The 17,628-nt window shown below is 40.2% G+C and overlaps 1 protein-coding gene across 4 annotated transcripts in view; it reads right to left on the bottom strand.

The window, feature by feature from the left end:
- Positions 1-17,628, bottom strand: part of itga5 (integrin, alpha 5 (fibronectin receptor, alpha polypeptide)) — a 74,833-nt gene that overhangs the window by 17,370 nt on the left and 39,835 nt on the right. For all 4 annotated transcript variants that reach the window (XM_054794861.1, XM_054794619.1, XM_054794708.1 and 1 more), the window contains 16 exons: positions 16,376-16,476; positions 15,194-15,317; positions 14,272-14,333; positions 14,150-14,195; positions 13,954-14,079; positions 13,849-13,893; positions 13,722-13,765; positions 13,598-13,654; positions 11,493-11,545; positions 11,181-11,389; positions 9,922-10,113; positions 9,795-9,840; positions 7,523-7,636; positions 4,553-4,608; positions 4,061-4,218; positions 3,836-3,973 (listed from right to left, as the gene is read on the bottom strand). In XM_054794861.1, the coding sequence (XP_054650836.1) occupies positions 3,836-3,973; positions 4,061-4,218; positions 4,553-4,608; positions 7,523-7,636; positions 9,795-9,840; positions 9,922-10,113; positions 11,181-11,389; positions 11,493-11,545; positions 13,598-13,654; positions 13,722-13,765; positions 13,849-13,893; positions 13,954-14,079; positions 14,150-14,195; positions 14,272-14,333; positions 15,194-15,317; positions 16,376-16,476 (1,571 nt within the window). The remainder of the gene's footprint in view (positions 1-3,835; positions 3,974-4,060; positions 4,219-4,552; positions 4,609-7,522; positions 7,637-9,794; positions 9,841-9,921; positions 10,114-11,180; positions 11,390-11,492; positions 11,546-13,597; positions 13,655-13,721; positions 13,766-13,848; positions 13,894-13,953; positions 14,080-14,149; positions 14,196-14,271; positions 14,334-15,193; positions 15,318-16,375; positions 16,477-17,628) is intronic.

Raw genomic sequence — 17,628 nt, 5'->3', positions numbered from 1 at the left:
CCAAACCTGCAGGGGGCGGTGATGCACAGAAGAAAACATTTGCGGGAAGTTGGAAATATCCCACTCGGAGTTTATGACATCCGGTTATGTCTTTACCAAATAATCGCAATGATATGGCGACATATAAGTAGCCACACAACAAATTCAGAACAAAACAAAATTGTGCATTTTGATACACTTTGGGCCAAAACTTTATGACAAAATTTAGGACATCCCAGTTGTCGAACACGCAGCATAATCACCGATCAAAGCAAGTGGGAAGTCAAAAATAAGACACTTGGAGCGCACAAGTCAAACGTGAACAAAACATGGCCGACGACCCCAAAAAGCCAAAAAGCTTGTACTGGTTATGCAACAATTATCTACTGTATCTACACACCAATTTTCAGGCAAAAACTGTGTACCATAGCCGATAAATGCAGAAACAGAGCATAAAGCTGCATTCAAGACAGCCAGGACGTCGGAAATACCCGCTTGGACCAATCTCAAAGGCTTCCAGTTAAATGTTAAACAAAAAACTAATCACCGAAATCAGCAAACACTTGCAAACATAGAATTCTCTCTTTTTGAGCGGCGTTCCAGGGCCCTTTTTCGAGGCATTGGTCAAACATTCTCACTCATCTGTTTCCTCGAATGCATCTTAAGGACAAAGTAACATGCTTCCTTTATCATATGGGCTCGATCGGTTCCAAAAAACTCAGAAAACCAGACTTTATACACACCCATCATAGGGTTTATATAGAGTACATGCCGTTTATCTACAGTTAGAGCAAAATGGATCAGTCTTGGAAATCTAGTCTAAATTTCTCTATCATACATTTATAAAAAAGAAGTTAATAAGTGGTATTTGTAAAAACAACTACGGTGTACTCAAAATGAATCACGCAGGTCCAAGCTCTTTGGTCGACTTGACAACCGTATTGTAGGACAAATTCCGAATTGTTCGACTGGTGGAATGTTGTTATTTTGGGGGTCCCGTTGTAAAACTTAGCATCTGGACAAGAAAATGCTGAATGCTGCATTTGAGGAAGCTGGGACTTTGGAAATATCCCCATGAGATCTCATGTGGGTAGATGTTCTTGTCAAAAGTAAAACAAAACAAAACACGGCTGACGGCCACAGTGTGCTTCATTTGTAAATACATAAATTTACTGAGGGTTGCCAAAGTACTTTCTCGTGATTGAAACTGTCCTGCGATTGACCAGCCCTTGTTTTTAACTTTATTTTTCCCAAAGTCAGACGAATAGTTGAATGACTACTAGAACTCCACAGAGTTCAGGGAGAAATGGTGTCAGAAGTGGGATCTGAGGCTGTTGGATAGGGGTGTAGTGGTACACGGTCGATTGAGCCCAAATTTCAATTGCCTGGTGATTGACGAGTGACCAGTCCAGGGTGAAGACAACATTGAAAACGCTGAGTGCTGCATTCAAAGCTGCTCGGAATTTGGAAATATCCCCCTTAGAGTTGATGTGGTTAGATGTTCTTGTCAAATGTAAACAAGAAACATGACTTACGGCCGCAATGGGGGAATCTGTGCTTCATTTGTAAATACATCAATTTATTGAGGGTTTTTTCCCTCGCCTCCGTTGCCAAATTGCTTGCTCACGCGGGTTGGTTTTGTTTGATGTATGACAGGAATAACGTCCGACACGACTTGAAATCGGGCCCTAAAAGCAGGCTTGCAGGACTTGAGTTGTCTGTTAAAAGCCCGGAGAAGACCTGAAGTTCTAAAAGCAAGAAAGGAACAGAAAGTGCTGCTGGGTCGAGGCTGTGCGAGCTATTTTGCATCAGGCTGCAGTGTTGTGATGCTGCTTCTGTTGGTGATGATGAGGATAATAAATAGAAGGAGGAGATTAGAGAGAGAGAGAGAGCATCTTGTGCCCTGCCTTCACCCCCCCTCTGTCATTACACAAACACCAGGCTCTAATTATGGACACCAAGGGAAGCCGCCACGTTAAGGGGGCCACATGTTCTCTTGGACCTGTGCGGGTCACACATGTGACACGAGGAGCGCTTCACAACAATGTTTCATGAAGATTTGTCCGTCACACTACTTGAAATTGGAAAAGAAAATATCGTTTCTCAAGTCTGACCAACATCCCGGAACGAATGGCGTTAGAATTTAGAGATACCACTGTGCTTCAACAAGTGTCTTCTGAAGGGTTAAATGAAGTGAGAGTGGTCCATTAGTCAAAGTATTCAGGGACAATGAGGGCCTTGTTGCATACTTTGGAGCCCTGAAGAAGAACAACAGCTGAGATCCATACAAATTATGATGCCAGAGTGACGCCCATTAATAGATCCAGCATGAGACCTTATGAGTCCTGCCAGGAACATACGGAACATGTTAGGATGCGATCGAGAGTGGGATTTGCTGAGACACATTCGGACTTGATGAAAAGTTGCCGCCACACACTCTCACAGTCCAATGGAGGTTGGGGCTTCATTGACAGACACACACAGACATACTGTATACACGAGTACGGTGTACGTAGAGGCATTATCCAAAATGGAGGCTTTGCCAGATTTAAGTTTGATATTTTAGCTCAAGGTCTCGGTTCTTGGCAGCGCACCACATCTGTGAGAGGCCCGCAAGCTTTGATATGCTGAAGGCAGCAAGCAGTGGGAGAAGATACGCAAGAGCGCAGAGTGGGAGATGCACAAAACCGCCGTTAAACAGATTGGTGGCGTTCGCTGCGGTCACATATGGTGCTGTCATGGAACTCTGAGGAGGACCATCAACCCAGGTTTGAACCTGTACACTGATTGGTGACCAGTCTGGGCTGTAAACCACATTTTGCCCAAAGTCAGAAGTACAGAACAGGATAAGTGGTATAGAAAGTGGATGCTTGGATGACACAAACAGAGTTCTGTGACAAATGGTGTCAGAAGTGGGATGCTAGGCTGTTAAATAGTCGTTTATTGGCGCACAGCTGATCAGTTCCCAGTCCAAGGTGTAGAACATTTTTTGTCCAAAGTCAAAGACCTTGAACATGATAAGCAGTACAGAAATTAGATGGTTGAATGATTACTACTAATCCTGTTCCGTGACAAACAGTGTTAGAAGTGTGATCCTAGACTGCTGGATATTTGTGCAGTGGTACAGACGGCAGACTTTGGTGCAGTCGATTAATTCCCAGTTATAATTGCCCTGTGACTGACCAGTCCAGGTTGTAGTCAAGTGGGCTCCCCTAAGATCCTGAACATGTTAAGTGGATGACTACTATGAGTACAATTTTATTAAGGTGTCAGAAGTGGGATCCTCGGCCATTGGATAGTCATGTAGTAGTACACAGCAAATCGACTGCCAATTAAAACTGTCCTATGATTGGTGACCAGTCTATTTGTAAACCACTTTTTCTCCCAAAGTCTAGTGGGATCTCCCTGGTTCTACCAGGGAGTTATGGTGTTACGATTACAGTGGGCTTTTGTGCAGCTGATTGATTCCTTGTGCCCTGCAACTAGCTAGCGACCAATCCAGGGTGTAAACCGCAAGCTGGGCTCTTCCAAAACCCCAAACAGGATAATCTCTATTGAAAATGGATGGTTAGATGACTGTTTGACAAGTTCCACGACAAATGGTGTCAGAAGTGGGATCCTAGGTTGTCAGAAAAAAACCTGTCACTGACCATGGAGATGGGTAAGTCAAACTGAGGGATTTGAATGGGGCACCACACTAACTGCCCCTCCAAAAGGGGTCGTTACCCTGCCAAAGACCAGAGTAAAACGTTTTCAACCCAATCTTTGCTATGACTGGAAAGTACTCATTTGTGTATATTTCGATGCTCTCTGTCCCACTAGACGTCATACATCTTCACTATGAGTGTCCAAGTACCTTCTGCTCAATCACGTTGGCGTTTTGATAGTTGAGAATCGGCCGCAGGCCGTGCGAGTCGGTGGCAGCACCGGGATCCAGGCTGAAGTTCAAGGCCACAAAGATGGAGGACAGTTTATCCCTGAAGTCCTTCTCGTCCTGCAACCATGACACAAAACGTGTTCAATTTACAGTTGATTAAAATAACACTATCGTGGTATAGATTGCATTGAAACGTGGACATACTCTGAGGTAGATCTTGGTGTGATCGCACACTTCCTCGCCGCGGCCCACCCTAACGCTCCTCTGCAGCAAAGGCTGCTGGGAGTCCAGGAAGAGAGCGCGCTTGACCGCCCCTTTCTGTTTGAACTTCTGACTGTCCAGCTGCACCTCCACCTGGAAAACTGCAAGGAAGAAATAATATTAATCGGTCACATGCAACACCAGTCGAATATTTGGAGAAACTTCCTCATGCTATTAAATGAAAAAGTGTCTCCAAACAGAACATTAAATATGATGTAAACACTGTATATTTACATTAATGAAAATATGGTATGTGATAACATAAATGGGTTGCAGTGCATTAGATGTTAATAGAAAGAAAAATTGGATATTAGCATTAAATGGGAATTGTGGCATCAAGTGTAAGTAGAGACTTATTAAATCCAGGTTTGCAAACATGGACATCGGTGACTTTCTGACAGTGAAATAAAGCCCTGATGTGGAATGTTGGCTCACCGAGGACGTCTGGTAGGTGCTTCCCGTCGGCGGACAAGCAGAAACTCAGGTTGACGCTGTGTTGGACAGAAGGTTCATCGTAAATATACCAGAAAAAAAAAAAAAAGATGGACACGCATTCCCATGTCCATTCCTTACATGCTTCCCATTTGAACACATGAATGGAATATAATGACTAACATGCTTGGAATGTTTGTAGACATGCTTTCACCAGATGTCTTGATAGATTGGGGTCCCCCCCCACCCCCCCACCCCCCCACAAAATATGCAAAAAGAAGTGGCAAAGTCAAGAAGGGTGAAATTGGGCAAGCACTCTGGTTTCAGCGCTGAATGCCCAAAGGTCTCGCCAATGAACATCATCTCCCATGGCGTCACTGCTCATGTCCTTTATCCTTCTTGACAACTGGGAGGTGGACATTGTATAGCGCCTTTAGTTATGTGTTGTCACATCCATAACCTCTGACAAATATTATATAAAAACGGACTCAATGTGAAGACAGTATTGAAACATTTTAATATATATAAAGTTATGAATATGAAACTATGTAATAGAAATAATTTAAATATTACATAGAACTAGGGTAGCATATACAGTGGGGTGAAAAAGTGTTTGTCCCCTTCCTGATTTCTGTTTTTTTCATGTTTGTCACACTTAAATGTTTCAGATCATTAAACAAATTTAAATATTAGTCAATGACAACACAACTGAACACAAAATGCAGTTTTTAAATGAAACACTAGTGTGACAAACAAAAAATAAGAAATCAGGAAGGGGGGCAAACACTTTCACACCACTGTGTACTGTATATGTATAAATAATTCAAATCTGTTCTGTATTTTAAAGTGTCTTCATATATAATTAATATATTTATCTATTGTGTTTTTTAATACGCCTCCCTGGGAAGGTGTTCAGGGCACATCCGACCAGTAAAAGGCCTCGGGGAGACCCAGGACATGTTGGAGAGACTATGTCTCTCAACTGCCATGGGAACGCCTTGGGATCTGCCGGGAGGAGCTGGACGAAGTGGCCGGGGAGAGGGACGTATATACTTACTATATACTATACTATACTATATCACAAAACATTGAAACATTGCCTTCCATTACATTACCGTAACACTACATGAAGTCCCTGAAGTCAGCCATGGCAAAAGTTCTCCTCCCAATTTCCTTGTGAGAGGCTAGTTTTTGGCTTCTTAAGTTTAGAAGAAATAAATTCGAAGCTAACTGGTTAGCTCGCAAGCTTGTGAGCTGCTGTCTCGAGTCCCTGCAGCATAAGAATTGCGCAATGTGTAATAAACAATGAACAATATGAGTGTAAAGATGACTGTAGGTGTTATTCCATATCTGCAGGGCTAAACCACATTTAGAAAGTTATAAACAGGTTTGCTATGCTCTAGTTATGAAAATATTCCATTTATTAAGATTGAATCTTAGATCGCGGAAATTCATTTATCGCAGTTGGGTCGAGAACCAATTAACTGCTATAAACAAGGGACGACTCTATTTTTACATACTTCAGTTTATATATTGGTAAGTACTTCTACTTCTTCCGTTTATTTTTTACTGATTTTTAAAATATATTTGTAAATATTTCTAACATACTTTTTTTTCTAACATACCACAGTTTTATTTCTTAAAAATATTTTCCTGCATATGTTTACATATTTTTTAAATATTTGTAACGTGCTTTATATATATATATATATATATATATATATATATATATATATATAAAGCACGTTATATATATATACGTTATATATATACGTATATATATGTGTATATGTTTTTACTTATTTTGATAACTTTTATATATTTTCATATTTTTTATTTTATATTTTATCTTTAAAATCTATATAATAATGATAAAGATTACAATTTTTAGTACAAAATTGCATAATTGTACTAAAATAATTTAGAATTCCAATTGTATTTTCGTATTAGTTTCCATATTTAGTTTAGTTTTATGAAATGTTTTATAAAAGTCAAAAGTGTATCATATAAATATACATTTGTATTTAAAGTATTATTATATTTGTCTTTATATCTTCTACTACTTTATAGTATTTATTTATGTATTATTATAACGTGCTTTAGATTTGTTGTACAGTACGTTTAATGAGCACAAAACTTACAGTATAACAGTATTATAATGTTATATAATTACATTGTTATTTAATGGGAAATTTTTGAAAATATTATAGACACTGCATTTATAAATGTAAGCAAATATATTGATTATTTCTTTATTTTTTCCGGTTTATGGTTTTGCCTCATTTAGTTCATATTAATAGTTTGCGATGATACACCAGTCATCATGCACTCATGATATGATCGTTACTACTGGCAAAATAATAATATTACGAATAATATTGTACAAGAATGAGCTACTGTGTGATTCTCACCCCAGAAAGAGAGGACATTGAGTACAAGCGCCTCTATTGAGGAGCACTAATATCTTCATACAAGCTCCTGTGTGTGTGTGTGTGTGTGTGTGTGTGTGTGTGTGTGTGTAAGCGCTCCTCCGCTGAGTCTACGTGTCCTGATGTTTCCCAGCTGTGTTCCACTACCAAACAATATCGCATTCAAAGCAAGGAAAAGAGGGAAGAAAAAAAAACTTCCAGCCCCTCCCCTCTAGTTCTCCTCGCCATTATCCCCTCTGAAAAGTCGTCATCGCTGGGTAATCAAGACACATGTGTACACAAGAGTTTCCTTCATGGAGAAAAGGGGTCTTGGAGGGGGGGGTTGATTTAGGAAAGGAGGGGGTGTCGAGCATGTTGAACAGAGAGTGACCGCCGTCTGTTTCCTCTCCTCTGCAGTAGTGAATAGTGTGCACATTTAAGAGTGCGGACAATGCTGCTATTGAACGCACCACTGTGATATAAAGACGTACAGTCACGTGACGCGTGGTCCGTGGCTCGACTTTATTGGAGCGCTTCCCGACAGGATACACTTCTGCGTACTCACCAGGAAACGGCCACGCTGGTGTTCCCTTGGGTGATGATGCAGTTCTTCTCTTCGGGGTTGATCATGGTGGGGTAGACCGACAGGGAGGCGCTGGTGTTGACGATGGGTCGGGATCTGCGGGAGACCGCCACAAAGATCGGTCAAGACAAGACTGCTGTCGCACACTGAGACTCTGGCACTTGGTCTAATTCATCTGTCAGAACCAGTTCAGATAGATAAGGCTGTGTTTTTTGTGCATATGAGAACACTCCAAACCAGCTTAGGCCCCTGTGAAAATTTGTGTCCAGAAGGAAAGTTAAGTACCTTTTTGAAACAAGCTCCGCAATTTCTTTTGAGATTCATAAAGTAGCTACTTAAACCAAAGTGAAAGCAAAAACAAGAGTCCAGTGATTGATTGAATATGTGTAATATGAACACAAAGTGATCCAGATTCACTTTGCCTTGTATTTTCGCTGTAAAGGGTCTAGACTAATGTGAACGCAAAAAGTGAGTCGCTTTTCAGTTTGTTTGTTTTTTTTGTTGTCGTTTTTTTTTTTTAAAGGACTGACTTCTGTTTCAAAAGGAGTGGTCTCAGTTCAGCTCGATTAAAGTCGAGTGGTTTATTAGACCTGTGCAATGTGAACACAAAGTGAGCCAGACTGACTTTGCTTTATATGTTTGTCATAAAGTGTCTAAACTAATGTGAACGCAGAAAGAACTGAGTGCTTTTTTGATCTTGTTCTTTTTTTTTTCTTTTTTTTAACAGGACTGACTTCAGTTTAAAAAAAATTGGGCTCAGTTCGGCTCGATTAATGTCCACTGGTTTATTAGACTTGTGCAATATGAACACAAAGTGATCCAGATTGACTTTGCCTTGTATTTTCGCTGTAAAGTGTCTATACTAATGTAAACACAAAAGAACTAAGTCGCTTTTCTGTTGTTGTTGTTTTTTTTTTTAAGACTTCAGTTTCAAAAGGATTGGTCTCTCGTCAGCACGATTAAAGTCCGGGGGTACTACAAGTAGACCTGTGCAATGTGAACATAAAGTAATCCAAATTAACTTTGCCTTATATTTTGTCCTAAAGTGTCAAAACTAATGTGAACACAGAAATATTTGGGTACTTTTCTGATCTTGTTTTCTTATGTTGTAGAAAATGGAAGGATGTTTTAAACCGACTTCAGTTTCAAAAGGACTGGCCTTTGTTCGGCTCGATTAAAGTCCAATTCCAGTTCATTAGATATGTGCAATGTGAACATAACATGATCCAGATTCACTTTGCCTTGTATTTCTGTTGTGAAATGTCCTGACTAATGTGAACGCAAAAAGAACTGGGTCACTTTTCTGCTGTTTTTTTTAAAGACGACTGTGCGGTTTTAAAAGCATTGGTCATAATTCAGTTCACTTCACGTCCAGTGGTTTATTAGACCTGTGCAATGTGAACACAAAAGTGATCTAGATTATAATGCTTTATAATGCCTCGTCCATTTTGGAGAAAATTTAAGTCTTTTAAGTGCGCCTTATGGTTGTGAAAATACGGTAAACTAATGTGAACGCAAAAAGTCTGTTTCCTCATGTTTTTTTTCAAGAACTGAGTTCAGTTTCAAAAGGAGCGGTCTCAGTTCAGCTTGCTTCAAGTCCAGTGCCTCATTAGACTTGTGTAATGTGAACCAAAACCAAACCAAAGTGATCCAGATTCACTATGCCTTGTATTTCCCCTGCATTGACTGAGGCTATATAAGAACTAAAGTGGAACACAAAGTGAACCGGGTCCTTTTTAAATTGTTTCACATGTATAGTTTGCTTTTTCTGATTTGAATCAGTTGACAGGCTTTGGGGACAAACCGGATTTAGTTGGGTCAGATGGAGGTGCAGACTGTTTTCTTAGCACAACCGAACAGCAGAGCGGTGGATTCACACCTAACTGAAATGAACTGCACCAAATTGGGATTAAGCAACGAATTGGGACTTCTTAATTGGTACAATGTGAACACAAGGTGGTCCAGTATTACTTTGCCTGGTAACATGGTAATATATACTGTGTATATATACTGTATATATCATCAGATGACGCATACTACGTCAAACTTGTCACACGAATTCCTACAAAACTTTTCTTTTGTTGTTTCATGTTTTCATCCACTTGAAGCCTGGTTTGAGTTAAAAAAATCCATGTAAAAACCACCTTGAGTCAAGTCCGGACACGCTTTCCACCAACCAATCCCTATGCAGAGGCTCAAGTGTCCTTTTAGTCCATCAACTGATTAAAAAACACCAAATATATTTTCAACATACCTGTAGAGAACTGCCTTATCAATGCCAAAAGCACCAACAATCAGATCTGGAAAAAAGCAGGAAAAGGTTTCAAAAACATGTAAAAAGCTAAACACCCCAAAAAACACTAAACTTTAACTTCACTTACCCGGGTACCCATTCCTGTCCAGGTCCTCAGCTCCTCGGAGTGCAAAGCCAAAGCTGGCGGGGATGGAACCTGCGGCCCATTGGCCCGCGATCACCTGGGATGGCTTCTCTCGGAGACCCTGGGGGAAGCCGTTGTAGATGTAGACCAAGCCTTGCTGGTCCTCTCCACCAAATGGACAGCTGACAGCCACGTCTGCAGAGAAGGATGGTTAGGTTTGCATCTTTGGGTTTCCATTACTACTACAACATACCTACTACTACTACTACAACATACAGTATCTGAATACATCACAGCATATCATAGCCATCTCCTGACACCACACAAATATGTGTGCAATACATCAAAGCAATACTGTAATTGGAATAAATAAACCAAACCATTACCATTATCATACCAAAAGAGTAAGCCTTACAGATGATGATGCTAATGCTAAATGTGAGGCATAATAACAATAACAATATTTTGGTATTTTTGTAATACTTGATTTGAAGTTTAAAACATTTCTAATACTTGTTCTACATTTTAAAATATTTCATATTATCATTTCTATTTAATATATTTCATAAATATACATAGTTTTATTTTTTGTTATTTAAAAAAAATATTTTATATATATTTCAAAATATTTCTAGGATATTTTTTAATATTTCAAAACATTTCTAATATTTGGTGTATATTTTAAAATATTTCTAACATATATAAATAACATTTTAATAATAAACATTGTTTTATATTTTTTTCAAAATATTTTTTAGATATATATTTTCAATAACTTTTTAAAACATTTTTTAAACATTTTTTAAAACATTCCAATGTGGTTGTACTTTTTAAAATATTTTTGAGATTTTTTTTGTTGATATTTCTAAATTACGTTTTATTTACAGTATTTTGTTGTATTTATTTTTAAAAACTCCTACATTATTTTATATGTATTTTTAATATAATTTATTTTCCACACACAACATATAAAACACACATGTGCTTTGATATTGAACCACAATATCCATAAAGGTCTGCCAGTTTCTTTCCTTTTTAAAAGGTGAAAACAAATATGACACAATATATACAACAATAATATATTTATAATACTTCAATATACGCTCCAACCACAGCTACTTTGGCAATTTTGTCAGTTTTAGTTCAGAAGCCCAAATGTATGTCTGTCGAGTGTACAGTGTACCCCACTGGGCATCTTCCAATGGTTTATGATACTGTATAAATGTTTATGTATGAACTTTAACCTCAGATGTCGTTCTCACCATTGAAGCCATCCTGGTTGAGATCTCCCAGCGGCGCGATGGTGCTGCCAAATCTCCCAAACACCTGAGAGCCGGTAAGGTTAGGTAGGCGGAGCTCCAGGCTCAGGGGAGCGCGTTGCAGGTAAACGTAGACCCGGCCCATTTCTTCCAGGCGGCCGTCGGAGCCCCGCGTCATGAACATGGGTGCGCCCACCAGCAGGTCCATCATCCTGCAGACCAGACGGTGAAAACAGAATGGTTTAAGCCCAGACACTTTGACGCCAGGAGGTGTAATGACTTGTTGGTGGCCTCCAATTCTGCGAGAAAACTCACCCGTCGCTGTTGACGTCGGTGGTCGCTACCGCGTAGCCAAAATAGGATCCCATCTGGAGACAAAGACAGCGATTGTTTTCTTTAAATGTCCTATAAAATCCAAAAGGTGTGTTTCACTTCTGAGCGAGTGAGAGGCATCACTGTTCAAACAAGAGATCTTCTATTTTCTAAACTACTGCTGCACTTCCAACAAAACAAATAAACAATACTTAAATGGAGCATCGTACAAAAAAACAGAAAAGCCTGAGGCTCAGCGCTAAACATCTTCACATTTAAATACACAGGCGTGATAAATTACAGTATTGATTCTTGTAAGAAATGTGAGCATGTATAACCAGTATAAGGTAACAAAATTATTTAAGTGCTAATTTCACCATCCTGGGGAACCTCAATCCATCCATTTTCCACCAGTCTGTGTTGTAGCTACATATGTAACTGCAATGCTAAAAACTGTTCTATTTCAAAATCCATTTGTGCCAAAATACACGCACAAAATAACAGGCTAATTTCATCAGCCTGGGGAACCTCACCAGGGCGTGATGTAGCTGTAGATATTTGGAATACTAACAACAAACATGGTTATTCTTTAGTTCAAAATAGTCCACAATAGTTGAGGGGATGCAAACAGTCCAACATTACTCGCTTGGGGAACCTTACGCCATTCATTTTACATCAGCCTGTGCTGTGCAAAGTTGGTTGTTGTTGTTTGTCTTTTTAAATTGTCCTGTCTTAAGGTAGCAACATGGAAGGGATGCAACAGTAACAGGCTAATTTCAGAGGTCTGGGGAACCTCACTCCATTAACTTGCCAGCAGTCTGCATTGTAGCTATATACTGTACCTGTATGTAGTTGCAATGCTCATGAACCATACTTGAGTGGATGCAAAAAGGCTAACTTCACTCGCCTATGGAACTGCACTCCATTCACTTTACGCTAGTGTGATGTAGCTACATATGCTTTAGCACTACAACAAACTTCAGCTGGTTGCTTCGTTTTTGTTCAAAATGGTTTATTTTTTGTTCAAAATGGTCCTACACTAAGGTACCAATGTTGAGGTTTGCAAATTAAGAGGCAAACTTTACCAGCTTGGGGAACCTTTCTCTATTAGTGGTTACATACTGTACAACAATTCTTTTTTAGTTGTTTGGTTATTTTTCTTGTTCAAATGACCTTGCACAGTGCACCAAAATTGAGGGGATGCAAACATATTAACAGGCCAACTTTGACATTCTGGGGAACCTCACTCCATTCACTTTACACCAAATAGAATTGCAATATCTAAACTCGCTTTTTTTTTTTTTTTTTTAAATTCTAAAATGGTCCTGCACTAAGGTACCAACATTGAAGGGAAGCATAGTAACAGGCTAACTTCACAAGCCTCGGGGAACCTCACTCCATTCACTTGACACCAGTCTGTGATGTAGCTACAATATATATGCAATTGCAATACTCTAAAATGATTCCACAACAAGGCACCAACGTTGAAAGGATGCAAACATAGTGACACGCTAATTTAACAAGCCGGGGGAACCTCACTCCATTCACTTTACACCAGTCTGTGTTGTAGCTGAACATATGATTGCGGTATTTAAACTAGGGTATTTTTTTGTTTCTAATGGTCCCACACTAAGGTACCAACATTGAGGGGGATGCCAACATAGTAACAGGCTAACTTCACCAGCTGGTGGAACCTCACTCCATTCACTTTGCAACAGTCAGTGGCAATGTACCTGGTTTTAATGGAAGGCAATTTGCTTAATTTTGTGCTAGTAATTGTTTACTAAAATGCCAAGGGACTTAAAGCACATATTCTCTGACCTTTTGATGAGCTAACCGGCGCTACATGACATACAATATTACTCCCTGCTCCAACAATTTCTGCAGCAGACTAGTTGAAGGCCTGATTTACTTGCGCCATCTGCTTCTTAATCCTGCAAAAATCCATTTATCATGGCCGTCCCTGCTGGAAACCACAATCAGCTGGCCGCAGAGGAAATGCCCAAACTTTGCCAACGCTGACTCCATGAACGAGGAACTTTAAGCTGGAATGGAACGGCGAGCGACCAAGCAAAGAACGATATGGGGTTTCGAGCTTTATCACTCACCTGCTCGCCAGTGTAGTTAATCATAGTCTTCAAGTCTGTTCCGTTCAGGATGGACACCTGCAACAACAGCAGTCAAATATGATCGAAAATAGGACTTCTGTTTTCCAAAACTGAGCTTTCTTACCAATCCGTAAAGCATGACTCCTTTTGGAACGCCCGCCACAAAATCTAAAGGGAATTGAAGCGTATGGCTGACTTGGCTTTATGTTCTTGATTTGCGGCCATGCATGTGGACATTTAATGGACTTTACCTTCTACTTGATCTCCGCTGAAGTCGCCCGCAGCCACAGAGTAGCCTGTGGGGAGCATAAAAAAGTGAAACGACTATCCCAGAGGGTTAGTCATAATGAACTGACCTTGGTAGCTGTCATCGTGTTCAGCCTGGACTTGTTTGGTCTGGATCTGACCGTCCACAGACTGCATGAAATAGCCCGGGTAGTACGTCTTAATGATGTCCTCCTTATCTGCCGAGATCACCTGACCTGTATTCCGCCACAGCGACAGTTAGCTGACATTTCACCAAGCGGCGGCATTGACACGCGTCAAACGTACCCTGCCAGAAGTAGCTGCCCGGCCCGCCCAACACCACCCGGCCGTCCTGGAAGATGATGCCCAAGCGTTACTATGGCGACAGAGTAAGACGACAAAACCATGGTAGCAAAATGAAAAGTTACCGTGGTGAAGTCGGCGCTGAATCCTCCTTGACAGTAGCCTTGTCCTCCCTCATCGCTGATTTCTACGCACGAAAAATACTACACAATCAAACAAAGTGAAGACACTACACAACAACAACACACTTGTGTATTTTCCCCCTATTTTTTACGTAAAAATGAACTGTAGCATCTACTTTCTAACTACAACTTAGCAGGTTCACCTTATTTTATTTGTACAAATCATTAAATTTGTATAAAACAATACTGCTGAATATCACTTGATACAAAAGAAACCTAACAACACAACACTGTAAAAATGAAATATTATTTAAAATATATTACTATAAAAAAAAGTACTGCAACGTTGTACAGTTAAAACATTAAATGTTAAGCAATGAATACTGCCTGGAACTTATGTATATATAAAGTAATGATGATAATAATGATAACAATAATAAAATAAAGTTTAGTAATGGAAATAATACATAATAAAAAAAAACAGTTCTTAGCCTAACAACTAAATTCTGAAAATAAGCAATAAATAAATACATCCAAATGGAACCAAGATGAAACTAATGTTAGGATTTGGTCTGGATCTGATGTTAACTAATGTTAACTAATAGTTTAAAAATATAATTAATTAAATTACACATTAATTAAAAATACTATATATATATATATATATATATATATATATATATATATATATATATATATATATATATATATATATATATATATATATATATATATATATATTCTCTTTCAGATAAAGCATATTTTTACTATGAGCAGTTCAGGGCACGCTTGTACAATAAACATGCTTTACCATCATTAATGTATTAACATAGAATAGTGCTATGGCAATCTTGGCTTTTGCACATGTGTCAACCACATTTGAAGAGAAATAAGCATTTGGTTTGATGATATAATGACAAGTCACCTGTTCTGCAGGGGGCGTACTCCACAAATTTGGTGAAGTTCTGAACAGAGAGGTAACAAGTGCCGGTGGCGTCGGATCGGGCTACGTCCTTTTCAGTCCGCCATGAGTAGAGCGGTGCGCAAGCCTGCAAGACAAGAGGTGAAGGGGGGTCGGTACATATATTTTTTTAGGCGGGAGATGTTTTTCCAGTTGCTACAACAGCGAACCCAGTAGAGGGAGGCCAGCATCTGGAGCAGGGTAGCCACGAAACCCAACCCAGGTCACGACCCCTGCTATCGGACCCCACGACAGGCGGCTCAACTATGATGTCACTGGCGGATGGGGGTGTGGGCGGTGTGGGTGGGGGGCGTCCATAGTGGAAAAGGGGGCGCTTGAGGTTTCTTTATGATGTGTCGGGATTGGAAGTGACAATTGGAGCTCAGCGACAATATTTAAGACACTGGCGGTGCCATGTGACCCATGTGACCCCATGGCTAGAGAATGGAACGTATTGAGATGCTAACTTTAATAGCCTGGGGAACGTCGTTCCATTCACTTTCCACCAGTCTGTGTTGGATGCTGTTGCAACTTATAACAGACTATCTTACAGTTCAAATGACCAAAAGAAATACTATTTATTCCACTCATACTGTATATTTATTACGTTGATCTGCTAACTTTACTCGCCTGGGGAACCTCACTCCATTCACTTTCACTGCACGATTACAAACCTTTATGGGGGGGGGTATTTCCATTACTTCATTTAACAGGGAAGCAGATGTGTAGCTAACTTTACTAGCTTGGGGAACCTCGCTCCATTCACTATCACTGTATAATTACAACAGTTTTTTGTGTATTTTTGTGTTTCGGTAAAAAAAAAAAACACACACACACAACCTGTGCTGGTATAATAGAAGTTTCTTTTAGGTTAAATTAGCAAAAAAGAGTGACACAACCTGTGGTGATGAATGGAATCTTCATACGTTTGATGGTAATGCACATGTATTGACATGCTAACTTTACTTGCCTGGGGAACCTCACTCCATTCACTGTCACTATTAGTGTTGTTGCTATATACATTCTTGTTAAACTGACCAATTTTAATATCCACGGTTCTTTCATATATTTAATTAGCCTGGGGAACATCACTCCATTAAAGAACTGTGTGGGGTCAATAACTCCAGAACATCGATATCAACTTACCAGAATTGTGTCGCCGTGGGAACGCACGGTGGCGCCAAACCACTGGTGTGACTTGAAGTCGATCTGATGTTGCGTGTCGTTGATCAGGAAGCCGCGATCCCCTGTGACCGAGACACACACATCTCTGGACGGTAAGAAGACTAGCTAAATGCGAGGGAAACAAAACCAAAATGTGACACACAACACAAATGACAGCTTTAGCGCCAGAAGTGTAAATCTGTCTTGCACGGTCATCATCTTGCTGTCAGCAGTTGTAGTCAATGTTCGATCTTCCTCCGATTAAAGTGAACAGGGATGGAGCGAGTCAGTGATGCAAATTAGCTGGACATGTTCACATTTCACATTGATGATGTCATGAATATCCTTTCAAAGGGTGTTTAGCTTAGCAGTGTTGACAGTACACAGACAATCCAAATCGTGGACGTACGTGTCCCCGCCCCCCCACCGCCAATCGGACAACTGGCGATAAACAGATACGATGACGGTGACAATCCGACAAGCTGATGCGGGTCATCGAGAGGAGACGTCCGAGTTTGGACAAAATCAACCGAGCTTAACCTCACTGACCCTTGGCTTCGTTTGACCACCTGGCAGCTTGATCTCCCGCTTCAACGCTTTCCGACATGACAGATGGTCACAGGAGTCGAGTTTAAAAAGTTTGCAACTTTATTGGCAGACAGATGCCGCATCTGCGCCCGCAACTGAGAACGAAATGCAAACAAAATTGATTCGGAGAGAAGAAGAGAAGCACTAACGACTCCAACAAATCCTTGTTGGAACTGCAGGCGTGTTGCTCAGCTCTCCGGAGGCCTGATGATCACCGCGTGAGAGAAGCGTGTCGCAAGTCGGAGCTGGAGGTCTGCTTCACGTCTTTGTGGAACAGCTCGAGGGCTTCGGTCCAAGGAAAACATTCAGTCTTTGGACCAGAGCCCTAGTAGCAACATCACTCTTTGTTTCAACACACTTTTGCCTCCAGTTCTTCATTTCCATGTCCGGATTCTACGTCTACATGTCATTACGCCATTTTCTCAAGAGGATTACAACCATGACCAGAAGTAGAAGGATAGTATTTATTTAATATCCCAAATACACCTGCCTAAAGCCCTGTGGTGTCCTAGCATGAAATGTAGCACTTGAGTCATACAGGCAATTATAGAACATGACCAAGGCTCCTTGCAGGCCTGTTGCTTTAACTAATCGTTGTTAGCAGTGCGGCCTTTAAGAACACACCGCTGTGTTTTCATAACTCCCAT

The sequence above is a fragment of the Dunckerocampus dactyliophorus genome, chromosome 1, assembly GCF_027744805.1.
Source record: "Dunckerocampus dactyliophorus isolate RoL2022-P2 chromosome 1, RoL_Ddac_1.1, whole genome shotgun sequence".
Lineage (NCBI taxonomy): Eukaryota > Metazoa > Chordata > Actinopteri > Syngnathiformes > Syngnathidae > Dunckerocampus > Dunckerocampus dactyliophorus.
This window is presented reverse-complemented; position numbering and strand designations above follow the sequence as displayed.